Raw genomic sequence first — 26,921 nt, 5'->3', positions numbered from 1 at the left:
GAAAAAAAATCAAATTCCTCTTTAGGTCTCTTTTATTTGTTCTCTCTCTCTGTTTCTCTGTGTGTGTAAGACCCCAAAAAACCGAGGGTGCCCCAGCACCCCACGCCCCAGAAGGTGACACCCAAATTACTCGAGAGAAATGGTCTCGATGCAATAACATAAGGATTTCTTTATTCCAGAATCCTGGGTTCCACAGTTGTACACCGAGCAGGGTTAGAGGACTGTGGACCATGAGTGCCGAATTGCAACAGCTTTTATAAGTTTACGACAAAGCCCACGAATCACAAATCAATCATTTCTTAGCATGGAGAGCCCGAGAAATGTGAGCCAATTGATTTGTACCACTCCATAGTTTTTAGCCCAATCAGTTTAAATTAGAGCCCGTGCTCAGTGGACCAATTAGTTTCCTATTTTCTTGAATGTCTATAGCTGCATGAACTCCTTCTGCACAGCAATAATGGCGTAAGCAATTTACAGAAGCAAGATAAGCTTAGCCCATTTCCAGTTACCTCACGGGGCCAGGTTCACCTATTCAAGGCCTTTCTGCTAGCTCTAAACAAAGGGCAGGCTCTGGAATGTGACCTTTTACCTAGTTTCTAACAAAGCGAGATAGCATTTTAAACTTCTGACTTCTTGGGGTCATTAGAGTTAGGCTGTATTATTTTCTATCCTTTCATGTGTGTGTGTGTGTGTGTGTGTGTGTGTGCCTGTGTGTGCACACATGGCTGTGGATGCAGAGCCTGGTTGTTGACATTAGATGTCTTCCTCAATAGCTTCTCTGCCTTGTTCTGAGACAGGCTCATCTCACAGAACCTAGTGCTGACCAATTGAGCTAGACTGTCCAGACATGGAGCCCAGGACCTGCCTTTCTTCTGTCCTCACTTCCGACCAAGTCCTGGGGCTACAGACATAAACCACTCCTGGCTTTTACAGGATTCAGTGAATGAGAACTCAGTCTCTGAAATTTGCATAAACTCTTTAGCTAAACCATCTACCTAGCCCTTTAGGTTTAAGCTCCTTTTTTTTTTTTTATTTGTTTTTTTATTTTTATTTTTTTTATTTATTTATTTATTTATTTATTTATTTTTGAGACAGCATTTCTCTGTGTTACCCTGGCTGTCCTGGAACTCACTCTTGTAGTCTAGACTGGCCTGGAACTCAGAAATCTGCCTGCCTCTGCTTCCCAAGTGCTGGGATTAAAGGTGCGCACCACCACTGCCCGGCTAGGTTTAAGCTTCTCTCTCTCTCTCTCTCTCTCTCTCTAAAGAATTACTTATTATTATATGTAAGTACATCAAAGCTGTCTTCAGATCTCATTGTGGATGGTTGTGAGCCACCATGTGGTTGCTGGGATTTGAACTGAAAACCTTTGGAAGAGCAGTCAGTGTTCTTAACCACTGGGCCATCTTTCCAGACCCAGGTTTAAGCTTCTTAATGTTAGTAAACACACATTGAATTTTGAAAGAATGTCTTTGACATTCAAAATGAGAAATTAGCATTTTTCTCATCTTCAGAAAGCAAAGAACCTCATTGACAAAGAAGAGAGGCTCCCACTCTTTGGGTGGGTGGTTAAGCCTCCCTCTTTACCTGGGGTGGGCATCTTGGGAGTTGCTTGATGTTTTCTAATCTTTTAGTTCAATTGCTAGTGTGATGTTTGTCTCCTCTATTGGAGAGTGCTGAAAGGATAGAAAATAATACAGCCTAACTCTAATGACCCCAAGAAGTCAGAAGTTTAAAATGCTATCTCGCTTTGTTAGAAACTAGGTAAAAGGTCACATTCCAGAGCCCACCCTTTGTTTAGAGCTAATTTAAACTGATTGGCCTAAAAACTATGGAGTGGTACAAATCGATTGTCTCGCATTTTGAGGGCTCTCCATGCTAAGAAATGATTGGTTTGTGATTCGCAGGCTTTGTCATAAACTTATAAAAGCTGTCGCAATTCGGCACTCGTGGTCCACAGTCCTCTAGCCCTGTCCGGTGTACGGCTGTGGAACCCAGAATTCTGGAATAAAGAAATCTTCATGTTATTGCATCGAGACTGTTTCTTGCGAGTGATTTGGGTGTGGCCTTCTGGGGCATGGGGTGCTGGGGCACCCTCGGTTTTTGGGGTCTTACAGTGCCACTGACCCATTTATAAACAAGTACTATGAAACCTTCATTTGAGAATATTCCTTTCATATATTTTGCTGCAAGCATCTTTATTCAATCATCAGGCTGTACTGGATGTTTTAATTTGGTTTTTGACTGATATAATACTTGCACATATTTTTAAGGCAAAACCTAAAGTTTGGATTTTGGTTTTTGTTTTTATTGAATAAAGGTTAACTCATGGGATATCCATCATCTTAAAGCTTTATCATTTCTTTATGAAGGATTTCTTTAAAAAAATATTTTATACTATTCCAGTTGACTTGAGGAACATTTCAGGGAAGAAAATTTCCTTTGTACTTGCTTAATAAAACCTGAAAGGAAACACTAACTATTAACTTAAGGTCACACTACGGGGTCTTTAGATCTCAGAGCTGCTTTGCAAATGACGACCCACATGAATGAAACGGAGATGTTGTCTACCGTTTGAGAAAGTCTGTAAACAAACTGCTGAGAGGTTCTAGAGAAAGGCAGAGGCTGAAGATATGGCTCACCTGGTAGAGAGAGCTTGGGAGAGCACAGGAAGCCCAGGTTTCTTCCCTCGGGATGATGCATCTTTGGCTGCATAGCAAATTAGAAGATAGCCAGAGCCACATTTTTCTCAAAATCAAAAGCAAACAAAACGCTTAGCCTTAGTGAATAATGAGCTGTGCTTAGTGGCATGCTTTAAATTCCAGCACACACTGGAGGAAGAGGCTGGTAGATCTCTGTGAGTTCAAGGCCAGCCTGGTAAGTTCCAAGACAGCCAGTGCTATAGGGAGGCCTTGAGGAGAGAGGAGGGGGGAGAGAGAAATAGGCAGGTTTAAGATTTAATCCTGAGCTGGGTGGTGGTTGAAGGAGTCAGGGTTACTTCTGGATGAAGGATTCAGCAGGATGAGGAGGGGGCTTAAAGGTGGGGGGGTATAGGGGTTAGGTGAGTGTGGCTAGGCGGCGTGGGGGAAGGTGTACAGGCGGGCCCTTGCCTGGGCACCTCTGCCCCTGAGGGACCACACACACACAGACATGGTATAGAATAGAGTTTATTCAGAATAGGGGATGGGAGTTAGTGGCAGAGAGAGAGAGGTAGAGAGAGAAAGAGAGAGAGAGAGAGAGAGAGAGAGAGAGAGAGAGAGAGTGTAGGCCGGCCATGACCACGTGGGGGGGGGGGAAGAGCCCCAGGGGCAGAGAGGTGAGAGTATGTGGGAGAGTGGTGAGCAAAAAGAGAGAGGAGGGGCAAGTATCCCCTCTTATAGTGGGCCAGATCTCTGGGGCGGGGCATACCTGGCTATTGCCAGGTAGGTGTGGGGTGGAGCTTAGACAAAACCCCAACAGTGGTGGCGCACGCCTGTAATCCTAGCACTCTGGGAGGCAGAGGCAGGTAGATTTCTGAGTTTGAGGCCAGCCTGGTCTACAGAGTGAGCTCCAGGACAGCCAGGGCTACACAGAGAAACCCTGTCTGGGGGGGGGGGGGGGGGGGGAAACAAATCCAAAAAACATTTTAAAAAAATTTAATCATAGTTCACTGGTGAGAATTAAAATATCCAATTCAGTAACAAAAGAAACTCAGTTTGTTTGAATTTCATATCTATATCTCTGTAACTCTCTATCTGTCTATCTATCTATCTATCTATCTATCTATCTATCTATCTATCTATCTATCTAGTAGTGGCTGTGTCCTACCACTCACATGAAGGTGAGTGAGAAACTTTACCTTTCCTTCTACCATGTGAGTTTTTGGGATCTATCTCAGGATCAGGCTTGGTAGCAAGTGTCTTCACAGCTGAGCAATCTTGCAGGCCTCCCAAAGTTTTTAAAGATATGCTCTCCCTTCTGAAAATCCTAGCAACTCTATTACCCATGTCCGACAGTCTGAAACAGGGAGAGCTGGATGAAGCATAAACTCAAAGTAATTTTGAGAGGGAAATCTTTCCATTGTTATATAATAACTTGAAAGGTTTCACTGGAGAATCTAGTGTTTTACAACTGAAACTGTGTAAAATACTGACATTCTAAAATTCAAATAATGGCTAAATGATACAATATGTTGCTCTGTTTTTTCAATATAATCCACATTTTATCAGGTTTGAAGAACGATGGATTGATTTGAGATAGAGTCTGATTTTGTAACCCAAGCTGGCCTTGAATTTCCAGTAATTCTGCAAGCCGGCTCTCCTCAGAGCTGGAAATACAGGAAGGAATTAGGTCAGGTTTACAATCCATTTTTGTTTTGGGAGCTTGAGGGGCAGGGAAAAGTTGAAAGTCAAAATCCACTCCAGTCCAAGGTCACAGAGACCCTGAGTTTTGGTTCCTTTGTTATGTAGATTTAGCTTCTAGTTTGTACCCTCACCACTGCTGTGCTCTGCTTCTGGGACTGCCCACTCTGATTCTGGGGCAAAGAGGTTCTTTCTAGAAGGTTCCACAGCTGCTGCCCCAAAGATTCCAAATAGTTTGTCCAACTTCCAGTAACCCACTAATATGCATCTTTATTTCTGTTCAAGGAACAGTCTGTACCATAGTGGAGAGACTACCTGTATTATACACTGTGACATAAGTTCAAAAGTCACATTACAGAATGATCAGTGATACAGAGTACATTCCCAGGTTTGTTTGCTTTGAAATAGGGTTTCTCTGTGTAACCCTGGCTGTCCTGGAACTCTTTATAAAACTGGCTGGCCTTGAACTCAGAGATCAGGTGCCTCCAACTCCTGAGTGCTGGCATTAAAGGCATGCACCACCACCAACACCACCAACTAGCTAACACTTCAAGTTTTAACTGACTCACTTATTAATTTACTAATTTATAATTTATCAGACACTATACAGTAGCTATTCTCTTCTCAAGGAGCCTTTTTCCCCCCAGTTTTTTTTAGAGACAGGGTTTTTCTGTGTAGCCCTCCCTGGCTGTCCTGGAACTCACTCTGTAGACCAGGCTGGCCTCGAACTCAGAAATCCACCTGCCTCTGTCCCCCAAATTCTAGGATTAAAGGCATGCACCCCCACTGCCCTGCAGGAGCCTATAACTTTTAAAGCAAGATAGCTCAAACTCTATAAAAATAATCCCCCCATGTGCCCTCCCCAAGTGCTGGAATTTAAAGGTGTGAGCCACCACTGCCCCGCAGGAGCCTGTATCTTTTAAAGCAAAACAAAGCTCAAACGCCTTAAAAATAATCCCGCCCCCCGCCCCCCACTCCCGGTGTTGCCCCCACCCCCCAGTGGTGGCTATGCTTTTAATCCCAGCAGAGGCAGGAAGATTTCTGAGACCCTTACTACTACTACTACTACTACTACTACTACTACTACTACTACTACTAATTTCCCACCTGTGTTTATAGTGTCCAATTTTCCTCAAAAGCAAACCTGGAACAAATGGTTGTGGTCCCTATTTAACATATCAGAGTGGGCGTGGCCATCACGTTCTCTCCCAGCATCCCTCCCTCCTACATGTTACAGTATCCTCCCGCCTTGCATACCTCACCCCTTACCCTGAACTTCACCAATCCAGGGGCTGGGCTGCCCATCTCTATATGATCTAGACATTTGGTTACCTGCCCTTTTCTTCTACCTTTTACTCTCCTAGTTTCTTGGTCTGGCTGACCGTCCCCTCACATAGCTCAAGGTCATGTCCACTCCGGACTTTCCCAGGTGTCCCTCCCTCTGACTATGCTCCCCATTGTTTATGGATAGATACATTTTTATCTAAGAACCAACATTCTTCTTCTAGGTTCCCAGGAGCAATCATGTCCTTCTGTTTTTGTTTCTTCTTCTTTTTTTCATTCACCTTCAAAATCAACCAAGAATGGCTCAAGTCTTTCACATCCTTCCTGGTTTCTTTCTTTCTTTCTTTCTTTCTTTTTTTTTAATTTGTTTTTTCTCGAGACAGGGTTTCTCTGTGTAGCTGTAGACCAGGCTGGCCTCGAACTCAGAAATCTGCCTGCCTCTGCCTCCCAGAGTGCTGGGATTACAGGCGTGCGCCACCTCCGCCCGGCCCTTCCTGGTTTCAGTTGTTCTATGTTTGGGAAGGGAAATGGGATGAAGGGTTAGATGGTTTTGTTTTCCTCTTGGAACAATTAATTGAATGGCATTCTAGTACTCAGAATTGACTACAAAGGAAACAAGCAATAGTATTGCACAGCTCAGTAGATAGAATCTCTTGTTTCATTTTATTTTGGTGCCGGGCAGTGGTGGCACACGCCTGTAATCCCAGCACTTGGGAGGCAGAGGCAGGCGAATTTCTGAGTTCGAGGCCAGCCTGGTCTACAGAGTGAGTTCCAGGACAGCCAGGGCTACACAGAGAAACCTTGTCTCAGAAAGAGAGAGAGAGAGAGAGAGAGAGAGAGAGAGAGAGAGAGAGAGAGAGAGAGAGAGAGAGAGAGAGAGAATCCCAGCCTGTTATTTGTGGACACCTTTGTAAAACAGACGATGCACTGAAGATTAAAGAAAGGTAAGGTTAGAGCTGTCTGGAAAGGAGGCCTGAGTGAAGGAGACGAGGGAGCCAGAAAGAGCAATGGCGGAGGGGCTGGAGGACCGGAATCTGCCCAGGATCATCAAGGAGGCATAGCTGTCAACATCTCCAAGGAGGTCCAGAGTAATATCTCCCTTTGTCTTCATTCTGTATGGAAGGAAAGCATAAGACCTCAATGCCAGTGATGTGCTGTTGGCCATAGAAGCAATGGAATTCCAACGGCTCATTACACCACTGAGAGAAGCTCTCCAACAGTCTTCCTCAACCTTTCCTAGTGCTTCAGCCCTTTTATACAGTTCCTTCTGGAGTGGTGACACAACCATAAAATTACTTTCCTTGCTACAGCATAACTGTAAGTTTGCTACTGTTATGAATCATAATATAAATATCTGATATGCAGGGTATCTGTTATGTGACTCCTGTGAAAGAGTCAACTCAGACGGCAGGTATGCAGGCAGGAGCAGAAAGGCAAGAAGGGAGCTTCTGAGCAAAAGGACAAAATAGGTTCAGAGAAGAAAGAAGAGCAGGGAGGAGCACGATGAAGACAACTGGAGGATGGGAACAGAATGAGGAGGAGGAGCAGGAGGAGGAGGAGTAGGAGGAAGTAGACAACTTGATAGAGAATGGGCAGACTGTGGCCCTGAGGAAGTGACCACCCTCAGATGTAGCACAGGTGCCTGAGATCAAAAATAACCTGACCAGAATGATCAAAACCATCTCCTCCCAGACTCGGAGCTCCTAAGTAGAGAACCCTGCTTTGCTTCATCTGAAGGTTATGATTCTTTATATAAGACTCAGAAATTCGCTAAAGGAAGACCCCAGACTCAGTATGCAAAAACAAAGAATGCTTATTCTGAAGAAACAACCAGCATGCAGGCCTTCTTATAGGGAACCGGGGGAACTCTCTAGAAGGATTAGGTAATCTAAAATCTCATTGGTGGGTGCTAGGGGGTCACAGGTGATCCATCAGTGGTCTTCATTCCTGTTCCATGAGTGTTCAACCATGGAATGAAATAGGGCTGCCCAGAGCAGATGGTCCATTCTGAGATAAGATATTTCTCCATGTTTTGTGCTTATCCCTTGACTGTTTTTTGGGAGAGGATTTTATGATCTTGTTCTGGATTTTCTGGTCAGTTCCAAGAGCTGGTGACTTATAACCTAGTTACTGAGACTTAGGGTCTATTTCTGAAGCTGGTGCCTCATGGCCTTTTTTTGAAATCAGGTCTGGTCCTCTAAATGGAAATAAACGGGCTCTTTAAATAAGGACAAATGAGGTTTATATTGTCTTTTCATTTAGTATAAGGGATTCTGAATTACTATATAGTTGCGTATGGCTTGTTTAAGTATCTGGCTAGGTAGCTTTAGATCCCATTTCTAAACTGACGCTCCTGAAAAGTAATAAATTCTTGTGCTCCAGGTCACAGAGACACTAAAGGCCTGGTCACTCTAAAGGGGACAATCATGGTCACTTTGTTTGACTGTATAGTATTTGATTATGCATAGTAATGGTCAGCGTGGTTGTGCTTCAGGAAATGACAAAGAAGCTGTGGGAGAATAGTGAAATCTCTTCACTGGCAGGTAGCTTACTTGCTTGGGTTTTCTTTTTCTACACTCAACTGGCTTGCAGCCCTTCCTTATTGTGTGCAGGTAGGCGTGGCTGCACTCCCGTGTCCTACACTCTGAAATTCTCTGTGTTGATTGGAATCCGTCCAAAAAAAAAAAAAAAAAAAAAAAAAAAAAGCCAGTATCTTAAAAACAAGTGCCTTTAGAGACAGTTAGTTCAGTAGGATTTACTGCCACCTCCTGGAAGCATCTCGAGCTTTCTCTTCCTGTAGTTCATCTCCTAGATTTGCAGCCATTGCTTTTCATCGCCTGAACTCATGCCAAATTCCAACCTTTATTTTCTCTAGTCATGGCTTCCCGCCCCTCCATTTCTCCCTTGCCTCTGCTTGGAGGCCCCCCTGTCTCTTCCTTTTACTTATTTCATCTCCCAGTCTAGAGACTTTGATAAAATATGATCCCAAAGTGCAAGTTCCTCAGATTCCTTAGTCCTAATCTCGCTTTTAAAAAGAATTTCAAAAACACCTCAGAACCTGAGCATAAATACAATGGTGTTTGAGACTCTGACAGCACAACCATCATGCTGTGGCTTCAGAAGGATCTGCTGGTCTTTCCTTTCCCTTCATGTTGTGCTCCAAACACTGTTTTTAGCCAAGCACTTGAGGCTGACAGGTAGTGCAATATTTGGACACTGATAACTAGTTGAGGAACACAGTGGAGACTTTGTTGTAAGAGGCTAGAGCCGGTTGAGACATTTTTTAAATTGAATATATTCTTCATTTACATTTCAAATGTTATACCCTTTCCTAGTTTCCCCCCTCCTAAAAAATCCCCACCCCCTGCCTCCAAGAATTTGCACCCCCACCCAACCCACTCCCACCTACCCTCTCTTGGTTTTCCCATGCTGGGGCATCTATCCAACCTTCATAGGACAAAGATTCTCTCCTCCCAATGATGCCCGACAAGGCATTCCTCTGCCACTCTTTTGGCTGGAACCAAGTATACCCCTTGGTTGATGGCTTAGTCCCTGGGAGCCCTGGGATGTCTGGTTGGCCCACATCTTTGTTCTTCCCATGGGCCTGCAAACCCCTTCAGCTTCTCCAGTCCTCCCTCCAACTCTTCCATTGGGGACCCTGTGCTCAGTCCAATGGTTGACTGCTAGCATCTGCCCGTGTATCTGTAAGGCTCTGGCAGGGTCCAGTTGAGAAGATTTTAATGCTTCATACCAATAAAGAACATTCTTTTTTTTAAGAAAAAAATACCAAAAAGTCATTCATTCTGAGAAAGGATTGTTAATGGAAGATTTGGGGAGTCACAGTTGGGGTGTCTCATGTTAGCATGTTACAAGTGAAATGAGAGGACCTTGAAATGGAGTTCTTGGTCCCATTAATAAAAGACTTTAAAAACCGACTCAAAGAGAGCTGGAGGATAACTTGAATAAAGTTTAAAAGGAACATTTAAAAGGAAAATGGGAGGGTGGGCAAGCTGTAATCTCAGCCTGCGCCTGGGGAAGGGAGGTGACTATGTGGAAGACAAAGCCACGCCTTTTACTGTGGAGGCCACAGGGAGGCTGCCACAGGTGGAAGGGGAGCTTTAGAGGGAGAGTGACACCCAAACCATGCTGAGAAAGGAAGAGGGAAAGTATAAGGAAAAAGTGCTTTTCTGAGTAATTAGAAAAAGCTTCTTGGATTCCCCTCAGCAAGTAACACACTGGACAGAGATGGGAGATTCTGGGAGGGAAGCCTACAACATCTCCTTAAAGGTGGACGTGCTCAACTCTTCTACGTAGCTTAACAAGATGGTTCTGGCTTCCAGATGTATGGTCTTCCTCACCTGGACTTTGACCACTCTGTGTATTCTTTCTTCTCCCTTCCTTTTGTGGGTTCTATTCTCTTCCACCCTTCTTTACCCTGTTTCTACCCTTCCTCCATCCCAATTAAATGTTTTCCTGTATAAGAGTTGCATGGTCACAGTGACTCTTTACAAAAATAGAACCCTTAAGACAGAAGTTGGTGCTAGCACAGTGTGGTATTGCTGTGACAAACCTGACTTGTGTTTTGGGGAGGATTGTGGAAAGACTTTGGAATTTTGGGTTAGAAAAGCCACTGAATGCGGAGGAGACCTTGGTGGGCTGTTCTGTAGGAGCTTGGAGGATAAGACTGTTGAGAGCGGTGCAGAAGACAGAGGCCTGGCTTGGGAAGTTTCAAAGGGAAAGATTAAGGACTATCAGGGTCATGTTATCTTGAATTAAGATTCTGTTAATTCAGGTCAGCTGGAGCTGAAGGGTCAGCCACGATTAACAAGAGACCAGCACCACTGAAGTGAAACTGTTTGGGTTACTAGCACAATTGATGCTGGTTAGCTAAAGCTAAGAAATCTGTGTTAATTAACAAGAGACCAGCACCACAGAAGCGAAATCTTCTGGAAGTGTTTCACAAAGAAGCTGTGTTCCAGAAGTAGCCATGGCTGTACTTCCTGTTGGCAGCCAGACTTGATAATGAGTAAGAGTCTCCCAGGTGATATTGGTTTTGAAGACATGAAGGGGTAACGGAAAGTTTCTGAGGCTTGACACTGAGAAGCCAGGAGAGGCTATTGGTGAAGGTGCAGCCTCAATGGCAGTTGAAGGCACAGGACTGAAGGGTCATGCAGAGAAGTTGAGGGTTGGCACCATGAAGAGGACCTACAAGGAGCTATTGCTGAACATGATGCAGCAAAGGCTCCCAGCAGTTTTGGAGAGTCATAGGATGGTCACTAAGAATAGCAGTGGCAGTGGTGTGCACTAGAACCTAGAAGACAAGCTGTGTGTGCTACAAACTGCAAATCTGGGGAATTGACTAAAGGAGGAATTGACTACAGCATCTCCTTAAAGGTGGACGTGCTCTTCTCTTCTACGTAGCTTAACAAGATGGCTCTGGCTTCCAGATGCATGGTCTTCCTCACCTGGACTTTGACCACTCTGTGTGTTCTTTCTTCTCCCTTCCTTTTGTGGGTTCTATTCTTTTCCACCCTTCTCTACCCTGTTTCCATCCTGAAGAGGAGTCCAGAAGATCATAAGTGGATCCCAGACATTGGACTGCTAGAGTATAATTTTGCTTTCAAGTGTGACCATGCCCTGATTTCCCCCTCCTGAAGTGAGAAGGTATTTTACCGGCGTCCACAATTGAGTCTTTGCATTTTATAAGACTTTGTAGTTTTAGAGATTGGCTATTTTAAAAGGACTGACATTTTAATGTCTTTGAATTTGTAAAGACTGTGGGATGTTTAGAGTTATTTATGTTTTCAATGTGAGATCTTGGGGATGAGTAAGAAAGAAAGGGCTGTGGCTTAATAGTGATGCGTTTCTGGGTCAAACTGACAAGGAGTCAGTTGTAACGGCTGGTTGTGTGTCAACTTGACACAAGCTAGAGTCACCAGGGAGGAAGGAGCCTCAGTTGAGGAAATGCCTCCATGAGATCTGGCCGTAAGATATTGTCTCAGTTAGTGATTAATGGCTGGAGGATCCAGCCATGGTGTGTGGTACCATCCCTGGGCTGATGGTCCTGGGTTTTATAAGAAGGCAGGCTAAGCAAACCATGGGAAGCAAGCCAGTAAGCACCATTCCTCCGTGGGCTCTGCATCAGCTCCAAGCTCCAGGCTCCTGCCCTGTTTGCGCTTCTCTGGTGACTTCCATTAGTGATGAACAGTTCTGTGGAAGTATAAACCCTTTCCTCCCCAATTTGCTTTTTGGTCATGGTGTTCTATCCTAGCAAGAGAAACCCTAAGTCACTCACCTTTGATGGCATGCATCCTCTTCCAAGGTTCTTTGCATATGTATTTATTCATATATATATTGAATTTTTTGTTTTGTTTTTTTCTGAGACAGGGTTTCTCTGTATAGCCCAGGCAATCCCAGTACTCACTTTGTAGACCACCAGACTGGCTTCTAACTCACAGAGATCTGCCTGCCTCTGCCTCTGGAGTGCTGGCATTAAAGGCATGTGCCACCTTGCTGGATATAAATTTCATCTTTATAAGTGAATTTCTTCTCCTCTTCCTCCTCCTCCCCCTCCCCCAACTACTTCTTCACCTCCTTCTTCTTCTAAGCAGATCTAGAACATAGGCTGGCCTGAACTACATACTCCCTGGATGACGGTGGTGGCTAGTTTTATGACAAACCGTATTTCAGAAAAAAAAAAAACCAAACACAAACAGTATGTATGCTTCTAAATTTTGGCTCTTAAGCATATAAAATCTCTCCAGGCAGTGGTGGCGCACGCCTTTAATCTCAGCACTTGGGAGGCAGAGGCAGGTAGATTTCTGAGTTCGAGGCCAGCCTGGTCTACAGAGTGAGTTCCAGGACAGCCAGGGCTACACAGAGAAACCCTGTCTGGGAAAACAAACAAACAAACAAACAAACAAACAAAAACCAAAAAAAGTATAAAGCCTCAAATGTACATAACTACTGAAGAAATTAATTAAAGCTGAACTTTCCTGTAATCCTGATTTTTCCTTCTTCCTTTACTTTGGTGTCGGGTGGTGGAGCGGTACTGGGGATTGAACTGAGAGCCTCATGCTGCTAGCCATGTGCCGTGCTCAGGGAGCTACATCCCAGGCTCCCTTTTATCCAGTAGCAGTCAGCCTTCATAAGAACATACTTTGATGTCTTTTTCTAAAAAAGATTTATTTATTATTATATGTAAGTACTCTGTAAGTACATTTCAGATACCCCAGAAGAGGGCATCAGATGTCATTATGGATGGTTGTGAACCACCATGTGGCTGCCGGGATTTGAACTCAGGACCTTCCTAAGAGCAGCCAGTGCTCTTAACCACTGAGCCAAGTCACCAGCCCCACTCTTTGACGTCTTATCAAGTGAAAGTTTTATTTCTGTTATCTGAACCTATAAAATTGGCAAAGGAAAAAAATTCCAGAAGAGAAATAACAATAGTACTTACTATTCAGGAATTTAGTAGACAGATAAAAAAATAAAATGATTATTGCTAACAGTAATTTTCTTTTTTATGGTTTTATTGTTGTGAAGAGACACCATGACCCAGGCAAGTCTCATAAAGGAAAACATTTAATTGGGGCTGACTTACAGTTTTAGAGGTTTAGTTCATTATCATCATGATAGGAAGCGTGGCAGCATCCAGGCAGACATGGTGCTGAAGAAGGAGCTGACAGTTCTACATTTTGATCTCAAGGTAGCAGAAAGAGATTGTGTTCCATGTTGGGCTGAGCTTGAGCCCTGGAGACCTCAAAGTTCCTCCACCCCCACCTCCCCACCCCCAGTGACATTGTTCCTCCAACAAAGCCAAACCTCTTAATTTTGCCCCTCCTTTGGGGCAAGCATTTAAACATATGAGTCTAACAGGGCCATTCCTATTCACACTCACTACAGTAATTGCTGACTCTGAGGAGATAACAGAACACCTTTTGAAGACATCATCTACCATCTTCCATTTATTGTAGGAAAAACTTTTTATACTGTAAGACCCTGACCCTCTGTTAGCAGTACTTACTTCAAGATGCCCCTGAGTGAGACACGGAGATTCAGATTGATGCAAAAGCAAGAGGTTTATTTTCCAGCATGTCAGGGTCAACCCTCAATCAGTCCCTCAAGGCGAGTTACTATGAAGGCAACCCCTAATGGCTATTATAAGCAGTTTTTATACTTTTTAGGGGCATAGGTTACATCAGCAAGGTTACTGCTCAAAGTTACTGGCTAAGCATATTGGCCTTTACATCTATTGGCTAGCAAGCATGGCACACTTTTGAACTCTCTGAGAATTATTTTACTCAAGAATGTTTCTGTGGATGGAGAATAGAACCTGACCTAGCCTTGACCCCCCCCCCCCCAGGAGGAAGTTGTAAGGAGAGTGTGGGACTGGAAAAAGCCCTTAGGGTCCCTCATTACTTCCTGTCTTAGTTAGTCCTCTGTTACTGTAATAAAACACCAAGATCAAGGAGACTTAAATATAATTTGGGGCTGGAGAGTTGGCTCAGTGGTTAAGAGCACTGACTGCTCTTCCAAAGGTCCTGAGTTCAAATCCCAGCAACCACATGGTGGCTCACAACCATCTATAATGAGACTTGATGCCCTCTTCTGGTGCCTCTGAAGACAGCTAGTGTTCTTACATAAAATAATAAATAAATACATCTTTAAAAATACATATATAGTGGCTGGGTGGTGGTGGCACACGCCTTTAATCCCAGCACTTGGGAGGCAGAGGCAGGCGGATTTCGAGGCCAGCCTGGTCTACAGAGTGAGTTCCAGGACAGCCAGGGCTACACAGAGAAACCCTGTCTCTAAAAAAACCAAATATATATATATATATAACCTATATATATGGTTTAATTGGGCTTACAGTTCCAGAGGGTTAGAATACATGATGGTTGTAGCAAAGTCATGGTTGTAGGAAGAGCTAAGAGCTAACATTTTTGTTCTACAGACAGGATTCAGAGAGAGACACACTGGGATTGGCATGGGCTTTTGAAACTCAAAGCTCACCTGCAGAGACACATCCTCTAACTAGGCAACATCTCCTATTCTTTCCCAAAACTTCTACAAATACCTAGGGACCAAATATTCAAACTTATGAGCTTACAGAAACCATTCTCATTCAAACCACCTCATTTGCCTTGTATCTAAGACTTTGTAGAATGTAATAATACTAAGACCACCAGTTTAATTACTATTGTCACAGTCATCATTTTTTGACCATTACTCCTATTCCTTTCTAGATGCTATATATAAGCTAAATATATTATATATAAATACATCATATATAAGATAGATGATACATATTATATATATAAGCTAAATTTGCACAATGACCATGAAGTAGATGTTATGATTCTCATGTTCTTGTCTTGTTTATAGCAATGAGGGGGAGTTAAATCTAAAAAAACATCACAGTAGGACATAAGGAAAAGAGTAGATCTATTTAGACTGTGGTTTTTGCCAGAAAAGTATTCAAATATTTATTCTAATAGTCATTATCTACCAACAGTGCAGAGTTCTTTATTTGCATTTGTAACCGAAGAGAAACTGAACCATTCTTACTTTGTTTTATACCACTATTATACCAGTTTTGGCATTTCAGTTTTGTTTCATGTTTTCCTTTTGGTTTGTAAAGAACAAAAGCATTTTATTTGTAACAAAACAGGAAGTTATTATAACAAGATTAGGTTGAAAGTTGGCAATACCACCTTTTAGGCTTGGTGACAGGATAGACTAAATAAAAAAAGGGGGGGGGAGCTAGCTACATAAAAAAAAGCCTGGGGGATTGGTGGAAAGCTTTTCAATTCTAAGATTTTAAGAGAGATAGAATGTCGACAGGCCTCAGGAAAATCTGCATGCTTTAAGACAATTAAGTTGTATATTTCTTTGTATCTATTTTCCCATTACATATCTTTATTTCTTCTTCTTTTTCTTCCCCCAAAGATCAATGTTGTGTTTTTCAAAGATTTAGTCTTAATTTTATGTTTAGGCCAAAGGGTAAGTAGTTGCTCTTGCAGCACATTTGATCACTCTTTGAACACTAAGATTGTGGGTTTTTTTGGCTTTGTTTGTTTGTTTTTGTTTTGTTTTGTTTGTTTTTGAGACAGGATTTCTCTGTGTAGCCCTGACTGTCTTGGAACGCATTCTGTAGACCAGGCTGGCCTTGAACTCTGAAATCTGCCTGCCTCTGCCTCCCAAGTGCTGGGCTTAAAGGCGTGCTCCACCACCACCTGGTTTAAGATTGAGCTATTTACTGAAGAAACCTGTTTTTAGTGTGGTGTGGCCAAGCCCTTAGCACTCACTTCTAATCCCTCTGGCAGGAATACGCGTATACCCCTTTAATCCTAAACAATGCTGGTAAAGTTGGTTTGTTGAAGGAAGTGTTTGTTTGAAAGTGATAAATCAGAGAAAGAGTCAACAGAATGAGATACACACAATTCTCATGAGAAGGGAGTGGAAAGGGAAGCCACTTAGGGGAGCGGTACAAAGACAGGCTGAAGAAAGGAAGAGGAGAAGACTAGGACAGACAGCTAGAGGTAGTTTGAGGCTAAGCAGAGCAATTCAGAAAGAAACTGAGAGAAGGCAGATTGAATCAGCCAGCTTGGAGAGGAGTTTGAGTCAGGACAGCTAAGTTTAATCAGCCAGCCAGAGATTAGAAAGGGGTGACTTCTTCAGCAGCAAGTCTCAGAGGCTGAAAACATTCTAGGCCTAGATTAGGTTATAAAGAGGCTAGAAGGGCTGGAGAGATGGCTCAGCGGTTAAGAGCACTGACTGCTCTTCGGAAGGAAAGTCCCCAGTTCAAATCCCAGCAACCACATGGTGGCTCACAACCATCTGTAATGAGATCTGAGTCCTCTTCTGGTGTTTCTAAAGGAAGCTACAGTGTACTTGGATATAATAATAAATAAATCTTAAAAAAAAAGAAAATAAAAGAAAAAAGAGGCTAGAAGCTTCCAGGGCTAGGCTTAAATTAACAGTCAATGGCAGTAAACCTCTGGGATAACAAATACTCTAGGAAAATAAAAGATGCTTTAAAAAAAAAAAGATACTTTTACAAGTTGGAATTTCAAATGTTCCTGAGTTATAAACTTGGCCATTCATCACCTCCACCTGAGACAAGGTCTCACTGCATAGTCTGGGTGTCCTGCTACTCAGTAGGTAGACCATGGTGGCCTTGAACTCACTGTAATTCTCCTGCTTTTGCCTCCCAAGTGCTGGGATTGAAAGTGGGTGACGCTATACCCAGAAAATTGTTGTTTCTGCCTAATTTCAAGATGGGGACCTTGAGGATAACGCCACTACATTGCAGAAGCTGCTCCTAAGCTAAGCCAGTCATAATGAAGGAAAACCTCAGGAACTAGCTTTTTCCATTTCCCATTTAGTCTGTTTAAGTGCCTAGCGTGTAAGGTGATGTTATCCATGTTCTGGGTAGGCCTTCTCTCTCAAGTTAATCCTTTTGAGAAATGATTTAACAAATATACCCAGAGATATGCTTCAGTGACTTGGGCTTTTCTCAGTTTAATCAATTTGACAATAAAGATTAGCCATTATAATTATTGCTCAGCAGAGATGACCACACATTTGGAGAGATGGGTATTTGTCTAAATAGTCAAAAATGTAAGTAGCTACAGAAGAAAAGTCTCTTGAGAGCAGAGAGCAACGAACTACAGAGTGGACATTGATTTCTGGCAGCAGACTGTGTGTATGTGTAGACATAATTTTGATCCAAATAACATAGTTATCACATTGAATTTTTTTTTGTCTGCCCCCCTCCCTTCTCCCTCTTGCTCCGGCCCCATTCACTCCAGTCCATAGTTTTTTTGTTGTTGTTTATTTGTTTGTTTGTTTCTCATTACGGATGGTTGTGAACCACCATGTGGTTGCTGGGGTTTGAACTCATGACCTCCAGAAGAGCAGTCAGTGCTCTTAACCACTGAGCCATCTCACCAGCCTATCACATTGAATTGTTAAAATCAATCAAACCAAAGAAAATATAATTAGGAAGCATGTTCAACTCTTTTCTGAAATAATAGTGAGATATCTACTTTATAGCCTTTAGTTAAGTATCACATATGTTTTGCTGACTGCGTAGCAATCCCAGAAATCATGTCTTAGAAGTGGGTATCTCTTCTCACCTTATAAAATTCATCTATTAGTCCAAGTGGATACATCTACAGAATACTCCCACACTTACCACTCAGGGAACATGGTGGAAGATGGGGTGGGTGGAGAGATTGTACAAGTCAGAGGAACTGTTTGCTATGAGATTGTATCTCCTGGAAATGTCAGAAGCAACACCCAGAAACTCTCACCAACATAATTGCCTAACCATGAGGAGAAAAAGGGCATGCCAAAGTGGATGGGGAGAGTCCACGAGGCCTTAACTCTACATAGAGAACTACAGGCAACCCAGGAACGCTGAGAGTGGGAACAGCAGTCTTCTCCCTGGAAGAGCACACCAATTATTTGTCCAAATACACCAAATTACTCCAAATAGTAAGCCCTGAAATATGGATATAAGTAATAGCTTCCATGACTACCTATGAATAGTATTTGTGAATTTTCTCTGTGTACTATCTATAAGGGTCCAAGGTTTTGAAATTTTGATATGTCATCTGAGAATGGATTGGTCTGTATTCATAGCTACCCTGGACACATCTACTAAATAAAGCTATTAGAGTAACTGGCAGAGTTTTAACGTATACATACGTTAACTATAATTGTTTAGATTAGAGTAAAACTCCAGTCTAAGACTAGAGTAAAATCAGAAACACTGAGAACTGAGTGATTCAATCTCCTGTTCTAAGGTGTATTTCAATAACAGTGAATACATCTTCCATGCAGATGGAGAAGGTTATATTTGGAAACAGTATATGCATATATACAGATGCATGTCACAACTATTTATGAAAAAAAGAGCACATAGATTTGAAAGAGTGATTTGGAGGGAGGAAACAGGGAGAAACGATATAATCTCTAAAATGAAAGAAAAATGGAAAACATAATCTATCATTGCAATATCTCTTTTTTTTTTTGAGATAGGGTCTCTCTGTGTAGACCAGGCTGGTCTTGAATTCAGAGAGATGAGCCCATCAGTCTCTTGAATACTAGAATGATGTGTGCTACTGTGGCTATTAGCTTTTATTAACTACTGTCATGCCTTTTCTTATCAAAAGCACTTTATTCTACAAATGTATTCCGTTTTTTTTTTTAATTCACGGTTTTCATTTTCTCATATCTGATTATCATATCGTTATTGATATTCACTGTTATTGAAATACACCTTAGAACAGGAGATTGAATCACTCAGTTCTCAGTGTTTCTGATTTTACTCTAGTCTTAGACTGGAGTTTTACTCTAATCTAAACAATTATAGTTAATGTATGTATACGTTAAAACTCTGCAAGTTACTCTAATAGCTTTATTTAGTAGATGTGTCCAGGGTAGCTATGAATACAGACCAATCCATTCTCAGATGACATATCAAAATTTCAAAACCTTGGACACTTATAGATAGTACACAGAGAAAATTCACAAATACTATTCATAGGTAGTCATGGAAGCTATTACTCAATGGGTCTAGAGTTGTGGTATGGTCAATCTATATAGTCTTTATAAGATCTAGGTTTGACTGTAAGATCATAGGTAGCATATTAGGGTGGTTTTTAATCTCCCCTTAAATTCCTAACAAAACCAAGCATATGGAAATGCTGTTTGTGACTGCTGGTTTCTAAGGTTCGGTCCGTCATGCTAGGGAGGTTACATAGCGCAGTTATATCAGAGGGAACAAGAAACAGAAGTAGGGGTGGTATAGGCACCCAGAGCCTTTTTCTTTGTCCTCCTTTTATTCCATTCCAGCCTTCACCCATGAGATGGGGGGACTCAGATAGAAGGCGTCTCTTTCTTTCTTAGTAAATGTCTCAAATACCCTCATGTTATTTGATAGAACTTTTCTTGGGGAGATGTCTGTTCATCTCCAGCTAGGGAACACATGACAGCCCAAAGAAAGTAAGAGTACCACCAAAATCCAACTTGGTGAACCAATGAGTTTTATTGAGATTACTTATAGGAGCAGAAATGACTCCTATAAGTATTGGCTATATCACCAAAACTCACCCTAGCATGGCTGACAGCTCACCAAAGTTGGGAACCTGGGACACAATGCCCAGCTTGCAGGCAACTCAAAGACCGGAAAGGAATGTCTGTTCCAAGGGCCTCTGTCAATCTCTTTCAGGCAGTTTTCTGGTCTCAGAGTCTTCTTTGCAGGTTGGCTTGTTTGAGAGTGACTCATGCTTTTTATTGCTTTCTCTGGCAGGTAGAAGGGCCTAGTGAATCTAAATTTCAGGGACTTCCTTGAGCTAGTTTGAATTGTTTACTTTTTCTGTTTACTGTCTATCCCTGAAGCATTGAATGTTTCAATCTCAGAGGAAACTTTTTAAAAACTTTTATTGATTATTTTATTTATTTACATTTCCGATGTTATCTCCCTTCCCCTATCCCATCCTCCCTTCTCCCTGCTTCTATGAGGGTGCACCCCCATCCACCCACCCACTCACACCTCACCCACTGGGTTACCCTCCACTGGGGCATCTGGCCTTTACAGGACCAAGGGCCTCCCCTCCTGTTGATGTCCTAGAAGGCCATTCTCTGTTACATATGCTACTGGAGTCATGGGTCCCTCCATGTGTATTCTTTGGTTAGTGGTTTAGCCCTTGGGAGCCCCTGGGAGTCTCGGGGGGGGGGGGGGGGATGTGTTCAGTCCAATGGTTGGCTACGAGTATCTGCATCTGTACTGGTTAGGCTCTGGCAGAGCCTCTCAGGAGACAGTTATATCAGGTTCCTGTCAGCAAGCACTTCTTGGCATCAGCAAGAGTGTCTGGGTTTGCTGGCTGCATGTGGGATGGATTCCCCAGTGGGACAGTCTCTGGATGGCCTTTCCTTCAGTCTCTGCTCCACTCAGACAAACCTGAAGGGACACAATCCCACTTGAGCATGTGGCTCTGACAGGCCTTGCCCTTCTGCCCAATTTCTTCAGCCTTGCTAAAACCCATTGGATTACATTCTTAAAGCTAGCCACCAAGGTCTCCTCCCTTATTTGGCCACTTCTTCCTCCTAAAGCTCACTACCAAAGTCCAGATATGGAAGCATTTTTTTCTTCTTCTTCTTTTTTTTTTTCCTGGGACAGGGTTTCTCTGTGTAGCCCTGGCTGTCCTGGAACTCACTTTGTAGACCAGGTTGGCCTCGAACTCAGAAATCTGCCTGCCTCTGCCTCTGAATTGCTGGGATTAAAGGCGTGCGCCACCACCTCCCGGCCTCAGATATGGAAGCTTTGAAGTGCAGCTATCAAAGCCTTCTTTGGCTCACTTAATTAACATGCCCAATCATCCTAACGCGGGGTTTTCCGCTTTTCCCTTTAAACTGCCATTTGCTATAAGCCACATCTGTTTCCTCTCTATCTAGAGGCAGTTCTTTCCCTTCCAGGACAAATATCCCTGTGTCCTCTCTCTTGTCCCCTTTCCCTTCTCCCACATATTCTATGTCTTAACTTTGTCTATTATTCCCTGCCCTCTGCTCTTCTGGAGCAAGTAATTATCTCTTTTGTGTTGAGAACTTAGACTGGGTGGGTGGGGTCCTGAGCCAATACCATTCCTTACAACACCTAAGTGTGCCTCACCAATCTAGATAAAGTCTAGTCAAACTGACAATACAATAAGTCACCAGAGATACCAGGAGGTACCTAGCTTCTGATTGCCTTTCTAGGGTTATCATTTGTTTATTTAAGATAGAGTTTCCCTGTGTAGCCCTAGCTACCCTGAAACTTACTGTGGAGACCACATTGGCCTCAGAGATCTGCCTGCCTCTGTCTCCTGCGTGCTAGGATTAAAGGCCTGTGCCACCACACCCAGCTTTATTTAATTACTATATGTACATGTAATGTATTACACATAGCTAGTTGCATTAATGTTTATTTCATTAGTGATTGTAAAATGGAAATGTTTCAGTTGTATGGCTGGCTCTTTGACTGTGGCCCATTTGCTTTTCGTGTTACTGAGTTTCATACCTTTAAGGTACAATTCGAATGGGAAGGACAGAATAAGTGACAGAGTTTCTCTCTATCAAAGTGTTACAAACCCCAGCATGCTAGTACATACCAGCACTTGTGAGGTGGAGGCATGAACGTCATGGAGATCTGGAAAGTCAAGAATATACTTTTTGAGAAAGTGAGGCTTTCCCAAGAAATAAAACAAAAAGTGGTAAATATTGGACTGGTCTTCTACTATCATCCAAGGGATTCTGATATAACAGCTTGAACTACAATGACTTCATAGCTTGAAACATAGATTCTTTCACCCAATGCAGCTTTTATCTTTAGAGCCACTCGAAACATCCCAAGTTGGCAACAGAGGGCCACTGTAACTCATGAGTCAGTCAGTATTAGCCAGCGCTTCAGGACCTGTGGGTTTCAACCCCTTCAGCCCTACTCTGTCTCCCCAAATATTTACATTATGATTCACAATAGTAGCAAAATTTCAGTTATGAAGTAGCATTAAAAATAATTTTGCAGTTGGGGGGATCATAAGACCATGGGAGAACTGTATTAAAGGGTCACAGCATGAGGAAGGTTGAGACCCAGTGATTAATAGCAATCTGGTGTAAGGTCTCCTAAGCTATAATACATTTGCTTCTCCTTTAAATATTGATACTGACTTAAGACCCAGACATGATCTTGTTAGGGAAATATAATCCAACTATAATATTTTTCCTTATAAACCTACTTATTTGTGAGGTACATTGAGGATCAGAGAAACTGGCCAGGGCGTAGGAAAACGAGGGGAAGTGGAGGGAGACAAGCTTAGAGGGAAGTACACACTCTGATCTGATGGAGAGCTCTTTTTGTTTTGTTTTGTTTTGTTTTGTTTTGTTTTGTTTTGAGACAGAGTTTCTCTGTATAACAAGGCCTGGCTGTTCTCCACTCATGTTGTAGACCGGCTAGCCTTCCTAGCTCTCTGCTTCCCAAGTACTGGGATCAAAGGCATGCACCACCACACCTGGACTTTTTTTCCCCCTTTTTTGAATGAAAGACTTCTTGAAGGACCCCAGTGAACACACACACACACACACACACACACACACACACACACACACAATTCTGGGACTGGGGAAAGTGTGAAGGTTAGCATGAGTATCAAGACTAATGCTTCAGAAACTAGAGCTTGTTATTTTCTGAGCGCGACTCTCTTACGCGTGTGTAGACTTGCTTTCACATTTTATAGGATGGTTCTTTGGAGTGTCCAGGGTGTTTTCACTTCCTACTTTCCAGCAGGCTTACTCCAAGTTATGTCCTCTGAAGATCTTCTACTACTACTGTGTGGTTGGTTGGTTGGTTTTTGTAGCCCTGGCTGTCCTGGAACTTGCTTTTAGACCAGATAGGCCTAAAACCCAAGAGATCTGCCTGCATCTGCTTCCCAAGTGCTGGGATTAAAGATGTGTGTCACCACCATCGGGCTGGAAATGTTTTTGTCAAACATCATCTCAATACTTTTGTCTTCTCATACATCTCCATTCCTGGTTACTGGAATGCTCGGCTTAAAGCCTTTGTATGTGCTGTCAGAGGACAATTAGCGCTTATCTATTGTTAACTTATCTTTACATAACTTGTTGTTTGTTTTTTTTTTTCCAGACAGGGTTCTCTGTACAGCCTTGGCAGTCCTGGAACTCACTTTGTAGACCAGGCTGGCCTTGAACTCAGAAATCCACCCGCCTTGGCCTCCCAAGTGCTGGGATTAAAGGCGTGTGACACCACGCCCGGCTTATCTTTACATATCTTTATCATCATTCTTCACCTCAACAGGAAGGCCTCTGTACTAGCTTTTCTCCATAAAAAGGTGTCTTATCACTATAGCAACCCTCACTCTTTTTCTGTTTTTCAAGTCCAGGTTTCTCTGTGTAGCCCAGGCTGTCTTGGAAATTGCTTTGTAGACCAGCCTGTCCTGGAACTCATAGATGCCTCCTTGCCTTTGCCTCCCAACGGAAAGATTAAATGTAAGCATCACCACTCTGCCTCCCCGCCCCTTCCATTTAATTAATTAATTAATTAATTAATTAATTAATTTATTTATTTAGCTAAGGTTTCCCTGCAGCTCTGGCTGTCCGGGCACTATTCACTCTATAGAGCAGGCTGGCCTCTAACTCATTGATCCCCTGCCTCTGCTTTCAGAGTGCTGGGATTCAAGGCGTGTACCACCACTCCTGGTGCCAGCACAACTTTCAATTTGTTTACTCATACCTTGGCTACCTTAACTAGAAGATAAACTCAGACTTCCTTGGAGGTAGAGCAGTGTTTTTTGTTTTTTGTTTTGTTTTGTTTTGTTTGTTGTTCTCTGTGTAGCCTTGGCTGTCTTGGAACTCGCTCTGTGGACCAGGCTGGGCTCACAGAGATCCTCCTGCCTCTTCCTCTCCAGTGCTGGGATTAAAGACGAGTGCCACTACCACCCGACTATAAAGATATTCTTAACCCGTGGTCCTAGAACAATTTTTAAAAAGAAGCAATAGACACTACTACTCAAATAAACGAAGATTAAACATATGAAAATGACATAACACCCTTTTTTTGATGGTATCTCACACTAACCATTCAAGGCCTACCAAACGTTTCAGGTGAGATATCTGCATCCTTGAGCTGTATAGGAAGCACTGCAGCGAAGCCTAAAGCGTCATTTATCCATAGGAAGGAGGGAGGTTCCCTGGACGTCAAGGTTGCGCGCGGGGCGGGACGACTTGCAGAAACCACCACGCCCCCTTACGTCCCGCCCCCGCCCTCCTCACTGTGACGTCCCGCGAGAGGCACGGAGCGTAAACAGCGCAAGGCATTTCGGGAGCGGGATTGTTTCGCGCAGGAAGCAGGCTCCATTTTAGCGCCGCCCGCCGTCGCCATCTGTTTCTCTCTCCTCCCCCTTGTCTCTGTGGTGGCCGAACCGCAACAGAAAGGCTGCAGCCTGTACCGTCCGAGGCCAGAGAGCCAGGCGGGAAGAGAACCAGAGGATCGGAGGAAGGGTGCGTGTCGGAGCTGAGCGGAGCAGGTCAGGTCGAAGCGCGCGGCCCGCCGGACGGACTGACGGACGGACTCGTGCGCCTGCGGCCGCGGCTGCGGCGCCCGCGCGACTCGCGTCCCGGCGGCGGCGACGGCGGCGGCGGCGGTGGCGGCGGCGGAAGCCGGAGGGCAGCCATGGCGGCCGACAGCCGGGAGGAGAAAGGTGAGCTTGTAGGACGGGGCCTCGGGGTGGCGGGCCGAGGGACCAAGTAGCCGCGGCCTGCGGTCGAGGCGGGAGGTTGGGGCCTCGCGCGGAGCAGGCGGCCGCATCGGGACCCGCTCCCTGCGAGGCCTGGCCTGCTGGGCATGGCGTCCTCCTCTCCGCGGCGTCCAACACCACGGCCAGGGCTTTGCTTCCGCCGCCGGGACTTTTCTTCCCCGGAGCGGTTGGGACAGGGCTGGCTTTGAGTTACCTGCCCCCCGGGCGTGTTTCCTAGCTGGATTATGCGGATGTAATGCGTATTTTCTGAACTGTCTTTTTGGTTGGCTTTTTCGAAAATAATGTCACGGTTAGCGTTGTTGGACTAGTTAGTAGGCTGTTTTAATTCATTTTAGATGGATTACTAATCTCGAGAAATACCTATAAGTAGCTTCTAACTGTTCTTTTGGGTAAGCTAAGAATCGCCTCTTTTATTTCTTGAGATCTTCGGAAAGAAAGATATTAGAAAAAAACAATATGCCCCTCCCCCCCCAAAAGTCCTAGCGAGTGATCTCCCAGAATAGTGCAGAGTTCTCAAAAGGTTCAGCCAGGAATACATAGGTGGAGGCTATAGACTTGGAGAGATAAAATGGAAGAATTTCAGTGGATAAAATGACATTTCTTCTGAAATACCGACATTATATAGACCACAGATGCCAGTGTAGCATCTAGACCACAAAAGAGTAGTCTAGATGGGATGCTGTCTTGAGAGATTGCTCAGCCCTGGTCTTGGAATAGCATTCCATGAAAATAGAGCTCAATTGCCGCCCTGCATTTCTCAAATCTCTGCCCGTGGCTCATTAAATTTGAGATTTGTTAAGTGGGCTGAGCAGTCATTAAATTTCCATTTTTCTGGTCTCTGTATCGAGTAGGAATATGTTTTAGATGATGCCTTTGTCATAAGCATTTTTTTCTCCCTTAGGGACATGGTTTCTATGTAGCTCTGGCTGTTGTGGAACTTGATTTGTAGACAGGCTGGCCTCAAACTCTGAGATCTGCCTGCTTCTGCCTCCTGAGTGCTGATGTTAAAGGCATGTGCCATCACTGCCTAGTTGAGGCAATTCTCGATGCACAAATTAAAGTTTTATTTTTTATTTTGAAACTAAACTCTTCAAGAGTAGCTCTGAGACATCCTAAAAGGACTGTAAACAAAGAATTCTGATACAGGAATACGGGAAGCCACTTTATCTTACTATTGTAAAGTTGTAAACAAATCTGAAGATCAATAAAGATTCATTCTACCTTTGATTGTCAGGATAAGATTTATGATTTAGGAGTTTCAGTGGCTGCCTTGTTAGGTGAACCAAACACAAAAGCGAACAAAATTCACTTGTCAATATAGTGTCTGTTAAAGTGAAGATAACTTAAAAATGAGTAATATAAAACAGTGCACAGTGATCCTGGCAGTGATGGCGCACGTCTTTAATCCCAGCGCTTGGGAGTCAGAGGCAGGCAGATTTCTGAGTTCCAGGACAGCCAGGGCTGCACAGAGAAACCCTGTCTCCAAAAAAAAAACAACAAAAAAAAAAAAAAACAAAAAAAAAAAAAGAAAAAGAAAAGAAAAAAATGCACAGTGAAAAAAAGGTGATGATCATTTGCGTTTAGAAATGGACATAAGAGTGAAGATGTAGTTTAAAACAAAAACTTGATTATTGAGTAAGGATGTCACTTGTCACTAATGCTTAGAATATTTGAAAATAGTTTTTTAAGACTTAATTTTTCTAATTATGATTTATTTGAATTTTCTGGCACAAGTGATTCTTTATAGTTAAAATTAAGATTATTTCTCTATACAAGCAGCTAGTAAATACCTACCAGAAGGGCTTAATGTCACTCGATCATTGTCACCTATGAAAGGCAATATTAAAGTTAGTAAGTAATACTTAAGGAAAATTGAGAATATTAAGAGAAATTTGTATAATTTGTTATGTGTTTAACAGGAAATTATAAAGCTATACCCTATAAGAATCTTAGTCATAATGGTGGTGATGCAGGCCTT

General features: G+C 43.2%; 2 protein-coding genes across 5 annotated transcripts in view; one reads left to right on the top strand and one right to left on the bottom strand.

Annotated features, from left to right (window-relative positions):
- Tmprss11e (transmembrane serine protease 11E) overlaps positions 1 to 24,567 on the bottom strand; it is a 97,693-nt gene extending 73,126 nt beyond the window's left edge. The window contains exon 1 of the mRNA XM_052199690.1: positions 24,437 to 24,567. Within this exon, the coding sequence (XP_052055650.1) occupies positions 24,437 to 24,567 (131 nt within the window). The remainder of the gene's footprint in view (positions 1 to 24,436) is intronic.
- Ythdc1 (YTH N6-methyladenosine RNA binding protein C1) overlaps positions 24,494 to 26,921 on the top strand; it is a 33,443-nt gene continuing 31,015 nt past the window's right edge. For 3 of the 4 annotated variants that reach the window (XM_052198269.1, XM_052198270.1, XM_052198268.1), the window contains exon 1: positions 24,500 to 24,886. In XM_052198269.1, coding sequence (XP_052054229.1) covers positions 24,859 to 24,886 — 28 coding nt within the window. In that variant the 5' untranslated portion in view covers positions 24,500 to 24,858. Of the gene's footprint in view, positions 24,887 to 26,921 lie in introns of all 4 variants that reach the window. The other variant, XM_052198271.1, reaches the window with a different exon arrangement.

The sequence above is a fragment of the Apodemus sylvaticus genome, chromosome 11, assembly GCF_947179515.1.
Source record: "Apodemus sylvaticus chromosome 11, mApoSyl1.1, whole genome shotgun sequence".
Classification (NCBI taxonomy): Eukaryota; Metazoa; Chordata; class Mammalia; order Rodentia; family Muridae; genus Apodemus; species Apodemus sylvaticus.
The sequence above is the reverse complement of the archived record's forward strand: the minus strand, read 5'-3'. Positions and strand labels throughout refer to the sequence as shown.